Source organism: Suncus etruscus, chromosome 1 (genome assembly GCF_024139225.1).
Source record: "Suncus etruscus isolate mSunEtr1 chromosome 1, mSunEtr1.pri.cur, whole genome shotgun sequence".
NCBI lineage: Eukaryota > Metazoa > Chordata > Mammalia > Eulipotyphla > Soricidae > Suncus > Suncus etruscus.
The window spans coordinates 3,209,254-3,223,778 of NC_064848.1; the positions used below are offsets into that span (position 1 = coordinate 3,209,254).

At 49.8% G+C, this 14,525-nt stretch overlaps 1 protein-coding gene across 1 annotated transcript in view; it reads left to right on the forward strand.

Moving 5' to 3' along the window:
* Positions 1-3,744: 3,744 nt before the first annotated feature.
* PTPN9 (protein tyrosine phosphatase non-receptor type 9) overlaps positions 3,745-14,525 on the forward strand; it is an 89,370-nt gene continuing 78,589 nt past the window's right edge. The window contains exon 1 of the mRNA XM_049777863.1: positions 3,745-3,833. Coding sequence (XP_049633820.1) covers positions 3,771-3,833 — 63 coding nt within the window. The 5' untranslated portion in view covers positions 3,745-3,770. The remainder of the gene's footprint in view (positions 3,834-14,525) is intronic.

Here is a 14,525-nt window from a genome sequence, read left to right on the forward strand (position 1 = left end):
AAACAAAACAAAAAAAAAATCAAACCAGGGACCAGAGTAACAGAACAGTGGTAGGGCGTTTGCCTTGCATGCCGTTGACCCGGGACAGACCTGAGTTCTATCCTGGCATCCCATATGGTCCTCCAAGCCTGCCAGAAACAATTTCTGAGTGTAGAGCCAGGAGTAACCCCTGAGTGATGACGGGTGTAGCCTCAAAACAAAACAAAATAAAAAATCAAATAAAAATTCATTTTTTGTGGTGCTGGGGAATTTAATCCAGGGTCTCACAGAGGTAAGTGCTCTACCACTGAGCTACATTCCTTGCCCCTAACAACAATTTTTGGGAGGTTGAAATGGAAGGCATATCTGGTGATACTGGCAGTGCTGGGGCTCAAAGTGGGGTTGGCCCATATGCAAGGCAAGTGCCTTTTTCTATTCTTTTGGCCTTCTAAATTAAAAAAAAATCATTCAGGGGCACAGTAGTTTGGTTAGGACATTTGCATTAAACGCAGCTGACCCAGGTTAGATCCCTAGCATCTCATAGGATCTCCTGAGCACCACAAGTAATGACCCGTGAGAGTAGAGCCAGGAGTAACCTTTGAGCACTGCTGGGTGTGGCCATAAAACAAAACACAAAAATCTATTTAAGGCTGGGGCCAGAGAGATAGCATGGAGGTAAGGCATTTGCCTTGCATGCAGAAGGATGATGGTTCAAATTCCGGCATTCCATATGGTCCCTGATTTCTGAGCATAGAGCCAGGAGTAAACCCTGAGCACTGCTGGGTATGACCCAATTAAACAAAACAAAACACAAAAACAAAAAACAAAATCTATTTAAGGGCTGAAGTGATAGCACAGCAGGTAGGGAATTTGCCTAGCATACTGCTGACCCAGGTTCAATCCCTGGCATCCCATTTGGTCCCCGAGTCTGCCAGGAGCACAGAGCCAAGTGTGGCCCAAAAACCAAACCAAACCAAACCAAAAAAAAAAAAAATCTGTTCACATGCCAAATTTGTTTCTTTGTTTTTGTTTTTGTTTTGGGTCACACTCAGTGGCACTCGGGGGTTACTCCTGGCTCTACGCTCAGAAATCGCTCCTGGCAGGCTCAAGGGACCATATGGGATGCCAGGATTTGAACCACTGTCCTTCTGTATGCAAGGCAAAAGCCTTACCTCCGTGATATCTCTCCAGTCCCCATCTTAGCTTTGATCTGTATGCTGATTATATGTGTTCAGTTTATGAAAATTCAAATACAGATGAATATTATATTTCCATAAAAAGTTTTGTCCTGGGGCCTACCTCCATGCTATCTCTCCAGCCCCTATCTTGTATATTCTTCTTCCCTCTCTCTTTACCTTCCTCCTTCCTTCCCTCCTTCCTTCCTTCCTTCCTTCCTTCCTTCCTTCCTTCCTTCCTTCCTTCCTTCCCTCCCTCCCTCCCTCCCTCCCTCCCTCCCTCCCTCCCTCCTTCCTTCCTTCCTTCCTTCCTTCCTTCCTTTCTTTTCTTTGCACTTTTGCTCTGGCTATAAATGGTAATATACAATATATGTGTTCTTGTTTTGGGACCACATCTGGTGTTACTTCCAGCTCAGTGTTTGATAGATTGTTCTCTTTGGTGCTGGGGGACCATGTAGTGACAGACTTATTTTTTTTTCTTTTGGTTTTTGTGCCACACCCGTGGTGTTCAGGGGTTACTCCTGACTCTACTATGCTCAGAAGTCGCTCCTGGCAGGTTCTGTCCCCGGTCGGCTGCATGCAAGCTCTACCCTACCGCTGTGCTATTGCTCCGGCTCCATGCCAAAAGACTCTTTTGAACTATCTCCCCAGTCCCTATGCATCCTATATAGCTGAAAGATCATTGCATAGCCTGATATATGTGAGAAATAACTGTCTTATTCACTATGGTAACCCAGCACACAGCCCAGCGCTTTGTTTGGACATATACTTGTTCTAGGCCCAAGAGACAGAAGCCTGGAATTGCAGCACTGAATGAAACGGTAACTGTACGGAGCCTGAAGTAATAGTACAACAGCAGGTATGGCATTTGTCTTCTGTTAAGCCAATCTGGATTTGATTTGGGGCATCCCAAATGGTTCTCAGGGAACAGTCAGGACAGAAATTCCTGAGTGCAGTCAGGCGAAATCCTTGAACACTGCAGGGTATGGCCTCCAAACCTAAACACAAGAATAAGAACAAGATACTGTAACTGTGTGCTGGGTGACCAAGTCTGTGCAGAGCCTGCCTTCCTAGTGAAGAGTGAGACAGAGATAGCTCTCGAGACTGGAGAGACACATAGACCCTAGCCTAGATCGTCCTCCCAACGTCCCTCATTATTTTAGGGGGACCCACATCCAGCAATGTTCAGGGTTTACTCATGGCTCTGCCCTCAGGAATCACTCCTAGCAGTCTCAGGGGGCCATTGGGATTGAAGCTAGATTGGTTGCTTACCAGGCAAGTTTTCTACCCGTTGTGCAATCGCTCTGGCCCCTGGGGTTCCCTTTCGAATAGAGGCAGACAGTGTGAAGTTGCAGTTGCTAGGGTGCTGAGCTGAGGGTAGGTTAGAGGTCACCAGAGGGGACTGAATGACAGTTCTGCAGGCTGGAAGGATGCTTTGCATGCAGGAGGCCCAGGATCCAGGGGCACAGCCAGGAGAGCCGGAGGAAGCAGTGGCTCTTGAGCAAGCCTTGGGGTTCCTCACTCCTTGCCCCGCAAAGTTCCAGAGTGAGGGCTTCAGAACCCTGGGCGCCCTTTTCAGTTCTGAAGACCACCCGGGCCCCATCTTCCACGGCTTGATTATTGGGCCGCGTGCGGGAAATAAACGTATTTAGTCGAATCCCACCAGGCTGAGTCCTGAGCGGCCTCCTGACTCTGGAACCAAGGCTCACTGGCCCAGCGGTGTGCAGAAAGCAAAAGCACGGGCCTGCATAGCATAGCGGCCTGATTCCTGGGGGGTGCAGTTTTGCAGGGGGCCCAGAGTCCCTTCCAGGGGGTCGGATCGGGCCCTGGGAGAGACATGTGGGGGCAGCTCGGGGGCAAGACAGTTGCTGGCTCCTACATGTCCGGACCCCCGCAGGGACTGTGCAGGCGCGCGGGCCCCCCACTCGAAGGCCAGGGTCCCGACACCTGCAGCTGAAGCTGCAGCCCCCAGCCCTGGAGCCCCAAAGTGCTGCCCCGAGTCCTCGCTCCAGCCCGGCGACCTGGGCTCCTCGGGGTGTCCGTGTCCCCACGCGCAGTGGCCCCCCGGGCTGCCCGGTGTCTGTGCGCCCCGGCCGGGCGGCCTCTCCAGACCGCGCGCGCCCGGCTCGTGAATGAGACGCGCCGCTGCAGTGCTCCATGGAGCCGCGGGGGGCTCGGGCGGGGGCTGCGCGCGCGGGGGGCCGGCCCGATCGCCGGATCGCCCGCCCGCAGCCTCCAGCGGCCAGCGGCCAGCCGCGCCGGGGCTCCCCAGCGGACCGGGCCGGGCGATCGCGCGCCCGGGGCGGGCACGTTCTTCCAGGGCCTCGGGGCTGCGCGTCTCGGGGCCGGTCTGGGCCGCATCGCGGGCGGGTCTGCGCCTCCCCGCCCGCCCCGGGAGAGGAGGCGCGAGGAAGGAGGCGGCGGAGGAGGGTTTCCGCTCCGGGGGCAGCGAGCGCCCAGCATCTGTCCAGCCGCGCGTCCGCGCGTCCTGCCAGAGCCGGGCCCCCGCCGGCATGCGCGCGCCCTAGTTGCGGCCTAGGGGCGGCGGACGCCCGGGGCCCCCCGACCCGCCCGAGGGTGCCGCCCCGCGCCCCGGGGCCCCGCTCCGGCCTGGGGATGGAACCCGCGACCGCGCCCCGGGCCGACATGGCGCCGGAGCTGAGCCCCGAGGAGGAGCAGGTAGGCAGAGGCCGCCCGGCCGGGGCGCGTGGGTGTGTCGGACCCCGGGCCCGGCCCCTCCGGATCGGGGCCCGGCAGCGACCGGGGGGCCCTCGCCTTCCCGCCGCGGAGAGGCCCCCCCCTCCCGGAGCCCGGAAAAGCCCCGTTTGGGGCAGCCTGCCCGCGCGCACCGCGGCCGGCCGGAGGGGTGCGGTGATGGCCCTCGATTCTGGGGGCCCTCTCCGAGGGCTGGGGGGGCAGATCGTGGAGGCTTCACCCGCCCCCCGGCTGGCGCTGGTTCCCCAAGACCCCCGCCTTGTCGCCCCAGCTCCGTTCTCTCTCCCGTCGGGGCGCACCCCGCACCCCGACTTCCCCGCGCCTCGGGTCCTGCCGTCTCCATCTTTCTACGGCCTGCGCCGAGTCCATTGTCCCTCAGCCCTTGTGACCTTCAGTTCCCCGGAGGAAATGCTTCGGCAGGAGTCATTTTGGGGGTAATGCAAAGCCCAGGGGGGTCCCCCCCACCCCCCGATTGCTTTTGCGGAGACCCCGACCCCTCTTGCTGCGGGAGATGGGAAGCTTTGCAGGCTGCGCCTGGACCCTCAGGGCACCCAGCCCTTCTTGGCTCTGCCCAGACCCTCCCTACCTTTTCCTCCTTTTGCAAAACCCTTTTCCCCAGAGCGAAGCAGAAATAGGAACTTTTGTTGATGACCCGCCACCCCCCTCTCCAAGGGCTCTCCTTCCTTCCAAGCTCGTTTTTTTGGCTTATTGGGTCGCTAACGAGGACCCAGGCTGGCTTTACAGATGTGATCCTGGCCGGTTCTGAGACCCAAGTTTTGAAAAGCCCTGGACTGTCTTCGTTCGTAGAGATGACATTTTTCGGATCTGGCCTCAAACCACAGTCTTGCCTTTTTGATGCCTTGAGATTAAATCAGCAGGAGGGGCCTGGGAGAAGAATTCATCTGCTCTGTAAAAGGCAAAATTCAGAGGCTGCTGTTGAGTAACATTAATAAAATGTTACTCAGGGCCTGGTGCAAGCAAGTGGTCCAGGAGCCCATTCTACCTGATTTAGGCAACTACTTGAGGGTTTTTCTTTGCCACATCCCAAATGCTCAGGAGTAACTAACTCTTGGCTCTACACTCAGAGTCATTGGTACTCAGGGACTGTTAGGTTTGGGCTTTCTTTTTTTTTGGGAGCGGGGGACACGTCCAGCAGTTCTCAGGGGTTATTCTCGACTCTAAGCTCAGAAATCACTCTTAGGCTCGGGGGACCGTATGGGATGCCAGGGCTTGAAATCCAGTTGGCTCTGTGCAAGGCAAAACGCTCTACCTTCGGTGCTATTGCACTTGCCCATGGGACTATTTGGGATTCCCAGGATTGAACCTGGGTTGATCTCATGCAAGGCAAACAGCCTACCCAATGTACGGTGTCCAGCCCCACTACTTCAGTTTTTTGAAGGTACAGTATTTTCATCTCTTCTCCATGACTTAAGTGAGATGTAAGGTTTTTGTGTTTCTGAGACTCAAAGCCATTAGTATTTTGCTATGAAAATGGCTCTCTTCACATAATGAGTACATATCTATATGTTTACTACATTTTTTTTTTTGTTTGAGGCCATACCCATGGTGATCAAAGGCCTACATGAGGACTGGAGAGATAGCAGGTGGTAGGTCATTTGTCTTGCATTTGCCTTGCACAGGGCCAACCTAGGGTGGACCCAGGTTTGATCCTGGCATCCCCAAGCCTGCCAGGAGTAACCCCTGAGCACTGCCGAGTGTGGCCCAAAAACCAAATAAAAAGAAGGCTACATGGTCCTGACTGTGTAAAATAAATAAAAAAACTAAACCTTTAGGGGCCTGAGTGATGGCATGGTGATAGGGCATTTGCCTTACATGCGGCTGATCCAGGATGGACCTTGGTTCTATTCCCGGTGTCCCATATGGTCCCCCAAGCCAGGAGCAATTTCTGAGCACATAGCCAGAAGAACATAACCCCTGTACATCACAGGGTGTGGCCCCTTCCAAAATAACTGAGTGTTTACTGATAATAAATCATAAATATATTATTTTTGAGGGGTTGGACCACGGCCAGCTCTGCTCGGGGTTTACCTCTGGCAGGATTCACTCCTGGTGATGCTTAAGAGCTCATATGAGGGCCGGGAGAGATAGTACAGCAGTGTTTGCCTTGCAGACAGCCGATCCAGAACCTAAGGTGGTTGGTTCGAATCCCAGTGTCCCATATAGTCCCCCGTGCCTACTAGGAGCTATTTTTGAGCAGACAGCCAGGAGTAACCCCTGAGCACTGCCGGGTGTGACCCAAAAACCAAAAAGAAAAAAAAAAAAGAGCTCATATGAGGTGCCAGGGATCGAACCCTGTCAGCTGATTGCAGGGCAAGTGCCTTCCCTGCTGTTCCTAACATTTCTCCATTCCTATTACTTATTTATTAGACTTCCCATACAGTGCCCAAATGGCTTGGAGCCACTCCCTTCAATTCTTGTCAGCTGGGCATTTGATTCAATGTGAGGGCTCATTGCTTGGACCACACTGGTGGTGCTGGTAGTGGGTGGATATGTGGTATTAAACCGACCTCCAGTGTATGCATGGCATGTACTGACACTGAACTGTTCCTGCCCCCCCCCCATTGAATGTTGTATCTTTTTTTCTTCAATTTTTGTTTTGGGCCACACCTGCTCAGGGTTACTCCTGGCTCTGGTGCGCAGGAATCACTCCAGGTGGGCTCAGAGACCAACCATATGGGATGTTGGGGACCGAACCCAGTTGGCTGTGTGCAAGACCCTACCCATGGTACTAGCCCTCTGGCTACTCGTATGCATTTTTGCTGCTGAGCCACACCCCTAGCCTTCTGATGAGTATTTTTATTTTTTTTGGGGGGGGTTGGGGTCACATCCAGAAGTGCTCAGGGGTTACTCCTGGCTCTACGCTCAGAAATTGCTCCTGGCAGACCCAGGGGACCATATGGGATGCTGGGATTTGACCCACCATCCTTCTGCATGCAAGGCAAATGCCCTACCTTCATGCTATCTCTACAGCCCCTGATGAATATTTTAAAGGCTATTATATATAATCTTTGTTCTTATATAGGCATGTGTTGAATCCATTCTTTTTTTTTAGTGACGGGGCTTTTTGACTTTCGGGCTGCACCCAATAGTGCTGAGGGGTCACTCCTGGCTTTGCACTAAGAAATCATTCCTGGCAGTCTTGGGGACCCATATAGGATGCTGGGGATTGAACCTGGGCCGTGCAAGGCAAATGCTCGACCCTATCGTTCCGACCCCCCCCCCTTTTTTTTTTTTTGCTTTTGGGCCACACCTGACAGTGCTCAGGAATTACTCCTGGCTCTGTACTCAGAAATCGCTCCTGGCAGGCCGGGGACCATATGGGGATGCTGGGGGATTGAAGCTGGATCAGTCCCAGGTGGCCACATGCGAGGCAAACGCCCTACCTGTTGTGCTACCACTCCGCCCCCTCATTCTTATTTTTAACTGTGATGTTTCTTGCCTTCATTTATTTTATTTCTTTTTTTTTTTTTTTTTTTTTTGGTTTTTTGGGCCACACCCGTTTGACGCTCAGGGGTTACTCCTGGCTATGTGCTCAGAAATCGCCCCTGGCTTGGGGGGACCATATGGGACGCCGTGGGATCGAACCACGGTCCTTCCTTGGCTAGCGCTTGCAAGGCAGACACCTTACCTCCAGCGCCACCTACCCGGCCCCTATTTTATTTCTTAGTAATAGTAGAATGTACAACTGAGATACAAGAATAAATATGCTTTGCTTTTAAGGGCTTTCCAAGAGTAACAACTGAATAATACTGTTTTCTGAGTGTCTTCTACGAGTCATACACTGTACTGAACATTATATAATTCTCATAAGATTAGAATTATTGGGAGCCAGAGCAATAATAGCATAGTGGTAGGGCATTTGCCTTGCACACGGCTAACCTGTGCAAACCCGGGTTTGATTCCTGGTTTGATCCCATATGGTCGTCGAGCCTTCCAGGAGCGATTTCTGATCACAGAGCCAGGAATAACCCTTGAGCACTGCTGGGTATGACCCCCCCCCCCCCAAAAAAAAAAAAAAAGATTGGAATTACTGGGGCTGGAAAGATAGAACAGTGGGTAAAGCACTTGCCTTAGGGCAGGGGTCTCAAACTCAATTTATCTGGGGGCCACAGGAGGCAAAGTCGGGGTGAGGCAGGGCCGCATAAGGGATTTCGCTTACCAAATATTCGCAATAAAAAAATCGCATTAGTAAGAAAAAAAATCGCAAAAAATCACATTAAACATTTGCATACCCCGAACGGAACTGCTCGGGGTATGCGAATGTTTAATGCAATTTTTTTTTTTTTTTTTGGTTTTTGGGCCACACCCGGCGGTGCTCAGGGGTTACTCCTGGCTGTCTGCTCAGAAATAGCACCTGGCAGGCACGGGGGACCATATGGGTCACCGGGATTCGAACCAACCACCTTTGGTCCTGGATCGGCTGCTTGCAAGGCAAACGCAGCTGTACTATCTCTCCGGGCCCGCAATTTTTTTTCTTACTAATGCGATTTTTTTATTGCGATTATTCGGTAAGCCAGTAATCGTGAATACTGCGATATTTGAAGACCGGCCGTGGGCCACAAAATGTTGTATGGAGGGCCGCAAACGGCCCGCAGGCCTTGAGTTTGAGAGACCTGCCTTAGGGCCAAAATCATAGCACAGCAAGTAGAGTGTTTTGCCTTGCACATGGCCAACCTAGATTTGATTTCTTTTTTTTTTTTTGGTTTTTGGGCCACACCCGTTTGGCGCTCAGGGGTTACTCCTGGCTATGTGCTCAGAAATCGCCCCTGGCTTGGGGGGACCATATGGGACGCCGGGGGATCGAACCGCGGTCCTTCCTTGGCTAGCGCTTGCAAGGCAGACACCTTACCTCCAGCGCCACCTACCCGGCCCCTAGATTTGATTTCTGAAATTCCATCTGGTCCCCTAAGCCTGTCAGTAATTTCTGAAAACAGCCAGAAGAATGTAATCCCTGAGCATTGCTGGGTGTGCTCCCACCCCCAAAAAAGGTATATGCCCTGCTGGTGACTGACCTAGGCTTGATGACCAGCATCAAGCATATGGCCCCCAAAACACTGCCAGGAGTGATCCCTGAATACAGAGCCAGGGTTGACCCCAGAGTACTGGTTGGTGTAATCCCAAACCAGAAAAAAATTGGCATTTCTTTTTTAAGTTTTGGTGCTACATTTGGCGGCACTCTTGGTTCTGGACTCAGAAACCGCTCCTGGCAGGCCGGGGAGCATCTGGGATGCCAGGGATTGAACCTGGATCTGTCTTGGGAAACTGGGCATTGAACCTAGGTTTGTTCTGGGCTGGCTGCATGCAAGGCAAACACCCTACCACTGTGCTATCACTCTTAACTCATAAATATAAAATGTAGGCTGAAGGAAGGAAATTGTTCAAAGGTACATAGTTATGGGGATAGGGACATACTTTCTACTCACATCTATGTTATTCTTTTTCTCTGTAAATGTTCCCTGTAACACTATGTTACTTTTCAAGCATCAGTTAACTACTTTGTTAAGGTGTCTGATTGGTACACAGCAGCCAGTGTTGTGAGTTGGGAAGATTTGAGTATTTAAAACCATGGTTAGGGCCCGGAGAGATAGCACAGCGGCGTTTGCCTTGTAAGCAGCCAATTCAGGACCAAAGGTGGTTGGTTCAAATCCCAGTGTCCCATATGGTCCCCTGTGCCTGCCAGGAGCTATTTCTGAGCAGACAGCCAGGAGTAGCCCCTGAGCACCGCCGGGTGTGGCCCAAAAAAAACCAAAAAACAAAACAAACAAACAAAAAAAACATGGTTAAAAGTTGCGAAAATTGGGGCTGAAGTGATAGCACAGTAGTAAGGCATTTGCCTTGCTTTACGATGACCGGGGACGAACCCAGGTTCAGTCCCTGATACCCCAGATGGTTCCCCTGGAGCCTGCTAGGAGCGATTTCTAAGTGCAGAGGCAGGAGTAACCCCTGAGTGCCGCCGGGTATGGCCCCAAACCAAAATCTTCACTCATACCAATGTGATGTCAATGTGATATGTCTAACATATACAGTCTACCTAAGAAATATGATGAGGACCTTGGGGATAGCTGTGTCAAAAGCGTCTGTCTTGCTAATGTAGAATACTGAGGCAACAATTTCAGTCCTCAGTTCTGCACCACCTGCCCCATTGTGATCCCAGTGGCCCTCTGTTTGGGATCCCTGGCTCCCCAGCATGTTTTGGACCTTCACTATATTGCAACCAAGTGTGTTCAACCCTCTGGCAATGCAGTAGTCACCATCAACACCACAACCACTAACAACACAAAAAAGGAAGAGAAATTGTGATGTAGTTACTCTTGGAAAAAAGTGTTCCTTAATATAGAGTTGACAAATTTACGTTTAATTTTTTTTTGTTTTTTTTTTTGTTTTGTTTTTGGTTTTTGGGCCACAGCCGGCGATGCTCAGGGGTTACTCCTGGCTGTCTGCTCAGAAGTAGCTCCTGGCAGGCACGGGGGACCATATGGGACACCCGGATTCGAACCAACCACCTTTGATCCTGAATTGGCTGCTTGCAAGGCAAACACCGCTGTACTATCTCTCCGGGCCCAAATTTACGTTTATTTTTATTTATTTATTTATTTTGGTTTCTGGGCCACACCTGGCAGCACTCAGGGGTCACTCCTGGCTCTATGCTCAGAAATCACTCCTGACAGGTTCGGGGACCATATGGGATGCCGGGATTCGAATCATCATTCTTTGCATGCAAGGCAAATGCCCTACCTAAATGCTATCTGTCTGGCCTCGGCAAATCTATGGTTTAAGATGTGACCCCAGTAAAACATATTTGTTTTTGTTTTTGTTTTTGGGCCACACCCGGCATTGCTCAGGGGTTACTCCTGGCTGTCTGCTCAGAAATAGCTCCTGGCAGGCACGGGGGACCCTATGGGACAGCAGGATTCGAACCAACCACTTTTGGTCCTGGATCAGCTGCTTGCAAGGCAAACACCTCTGTGCTATCTCTCCGGGCCCCAGTAAAACATATTTTAAAGTATCTTTTTATTTTGGCAAGAAAAATAACTATTCTTGGATCAAATGTGAAGGATATTAAAAATACAACTGTAATACCAAGATGTTTTTTTGTGTCAGTCATATAGTCCTTCTTTGATATGCTTATATGTAAACATAAAAGCCTTATCTGGTTTTGGTTTTTTGGGTCACACCATGCTCTGGAGACCAGGAGGTGCTATGAATGAAACCAAGCCTTCAGCATACAAAGTTTGTTCACTAGTACTTTGAGTTATCTCACTGACTGAAAGTCTCCCTCCCTCCCTCCCTCCCTCCCTCCCTCCCTCCCTCCCTCCCTCCCTCCCTCCCTTCCTTCCTTCCTTCCTTCCCCTTTGCTCAGGGGTTACTCCTGGCTCTGCACTCAAGAGTTATTCCTGGCGATGCTTGGAGGGCCATATGGGATGCCAGGGATCAAACTTGAGTTGGTTGTGGGCATAGAGGTAAGGTGCGCTACCCACTGTATATCTCACTGGCCCACTGACCTTCACTTTTTTTTTGGGGGGGTGGGTCTCTCCGGCAGCTCTCAGGGATTACTCCTGGCTCTGCACTCAGAAATCACTTCGGGCAGGCTCAGGGAACCATATGGGTACCAGGAATCGAATCAGGGTTCGTCCGGGTTGGCGAGTGCGAGGCAAAATGCCCTACCTTTGTGCTATCGCTCTGACCCCTGACCTTCACTTTTTTTAAACTATTTATTGATTGATTGGTTGGTTGGTTTTTGGGCCACACCCAGCAGTGCTCAGGAGTTACTCCTGGCTCTGCACTCAGAAATCAACCTTGGCAGGCTGGGCGACCATATAGGGTGCCAGGAATCTAACCGGGTCTCTCCCAGGTCTGCTGCATGCAAGGCAAATGCCCTACCACTGGACTATCTCTCCAGTCCCTGACCTTCACTTTTATTGATATTTCTAATTTCATTGTTTCAAAGCAAGTACTAAAACACATTTATTTATCCACTGACTTGAAGTTAGCAATTTTATTGAATTTGCTAAATTATAATTAACTTGAACATCAAAGATTGTTAAAGGTATGTTATTCATTTATTCGATGTCTGTGTGAACTTTAGAAAGCTAAGTGAGTCTTCTACATTTTACCTGCTTGAACATAAGTTGTTTCTTTTTGTTTGTTTATGGGCCACACGCGGTATTGAACTGAGGTTACTGTTGGCTCTGCACTTAGAAATTGCTCCTGGGGGCCCGGAGAGATAGCACAGTGGTGTTTGCTTTGCAAGCAGCTGATCCAGGACCCAAGGTGGTTGGTTCGAATCCCGGTGTCCCATAGGGTCCCCCATGCCTGTCAGGAGCTATATCTGAGCAGGTAGCCAGGAGTAACCCCTGAGCAATGCTGGGTGTGGCCCAAAAACAAAAACAAAAACAAAAACAAAAAAAAGAAATTGCTCCTGGCAGGCTTGGGTGACCAAGCAATTGGATGCGGGGGATTGGACATGGGTCAGCTGAATGCAAGGGAAATGCTCTACCTATTGTGCTGTCTCTCCAGCCCTGGACTTTAATTTCAAACTGAAAAGGCTTTTACTTATTTTGGATTTTGGGTCGCACCCTGTGGTGTTCAGGGGTTAGCCAGGCTTTGCATTACTCTGGCTGGCTTAGGGTCCATATGGGATACTGGAAATCAAATCTGATAGGTGTCATGCAAGGCAATCACCCTACCTGCTGTCTATCTCAGTCCCCCTAAAGGTGATTTTAATAACAGTGATTATTTTACATTAAAAGCAATGGATTTCTAGGGCCAAAGCAATAGTACCCTGAGGTAGGTCATTTGCCTTGCATTTGACTGATTCTAATTTGATCCTTGGCATCCCATATGGTTGTGCAAGCCAACAGGAGTAATTTTTTTCCCCCAGCAATCCTACTTTCTGGGGCTGGAGTGGTGGCATAAGCGACAGGTCATTTGCCTTGCATGCGCTAACCTAGGATGGGCCCCAGTTCGATCCCCTGGTGTCCACATGGTCCCCCAAGCCAGGAGCAATTTCTGAGTGCATAGCCAGGAGTAACCCCTGATCGTCATGGGGTGTGGCCCAAAAACCAAAAAAAAAAAAAATCCTACTTTCTGCTTTACACACACAAACATATATAACATATAAACACTTTGCTGCTCAAATTTCATTTTTCAGTGGAAAATTGTCATTCTCATGCCATTTTGTGCTTAGTTTTACAATATATTTCACAGGGTAACATGTCTATTTTTATTTAAGAAGTATTTTATTTTAATAGATATAAAATTTTTATTTAAGCACCATGATTACAAGCATGATTGTAGTTGGGTTAGGAGTGATTCTTGAGTGCAGAGCCAGGAGTAACCTCTGAGCACTGCTGGTATGACTCCAAAAAACATTAAAAAAAAGTTTAGGGGCCAGAAGGTAACATGGGGTAGGGTTGTTTGCCTTGCCGCAGAAGGACGGTGGTTTGAATCCCGGCATCCATATGGTCCCCCGAGCCTGCCAGGAGCGATTTCTGAGCGGAGAGCCAGGAGTGACCCCTGAGTGCAAACAAAAACAAACAAAGAAAAAATTCAAGTTGAGGGGCTGGAGTGAGTACGAGAGAGGATACTGCACAGTGGTTACTGTACAGTGGGTAGGGCTTTTACTTTGTATGTGGCCGACTGGGGTTGAATCTCTGGCATCCTGTATGGTCCCCTGAGCATACCTGGAGTCAGCTGAGTAAAGAACCAGGAGTAAGACCAGATCACCATGAGGTGTGACCCCCCCCCAAACTTAAATAAATAAATAAAAGTTCAGAGCACATAGCATTGTAAGGCTTAATAAACAAGTCCAAATACTTATTATGTAAGTACCATCACTGAGCCTAGCTATTGTGATGTTCTGTTTTTGAATATAAAAATTTTCAAGACTGGTTAGCTTATACCAGTTTCAAGGGGAAATATATTCATATTTACCCTGGCGACCATCACTTAGCAAGGATTCATATGAATGCCAGCACATGATTAGCTTGCAATTTTGTAATGTATTTCAGAAAATGGTATGTGCTCTTATAACAGAATCATCTAAAACTGAAAATTTAACTGCCTTGCAGTAGACCAGAAATTTTTGGCATTTTTTCCCAGGGCCAGGGGTTTTGTCCTGGTTCTTGTGGTCAAGAACTTCCCTTTTCCCACAGCCTCACATGTCCTTTGCTAAATGTCATCTCTTCCCCCCGGAAGTAACCATACGTCAAAGAACAAATGATTCATAAAGTTTAAATTGAGGCTTTTCAAAGAGGGAAGGGTGAAGAATTCCCATTTTGTTATTGCAATAAAGAATGATATTGTTAAAATTCTTTTTCTTTTTTTTTATTTTTGGCCCACACCCGTGGTGCTCAGGGGTTACTCCTGGCTCTCTGCTCAGATATCACTCCTGGCTGGCTTTGGGGGACCATATGGGATGCCGGGGATGAAACCTGGGTCAGACACATGGAAGACAAATGTCCTACCTGCTGTGCTATTGCTCCGGGCCCCATACTGTTAAATTTTCTGAATACATCAAGTATCTTAGACTTTGGTGAGCACTAAAAGACCTAGAATGACACAGGAGTGATTGTATAGTAGATAGGGTATTTGCCTTGCACATGGCTGACCCCAGGTTCAATTCTCCACTTCTCA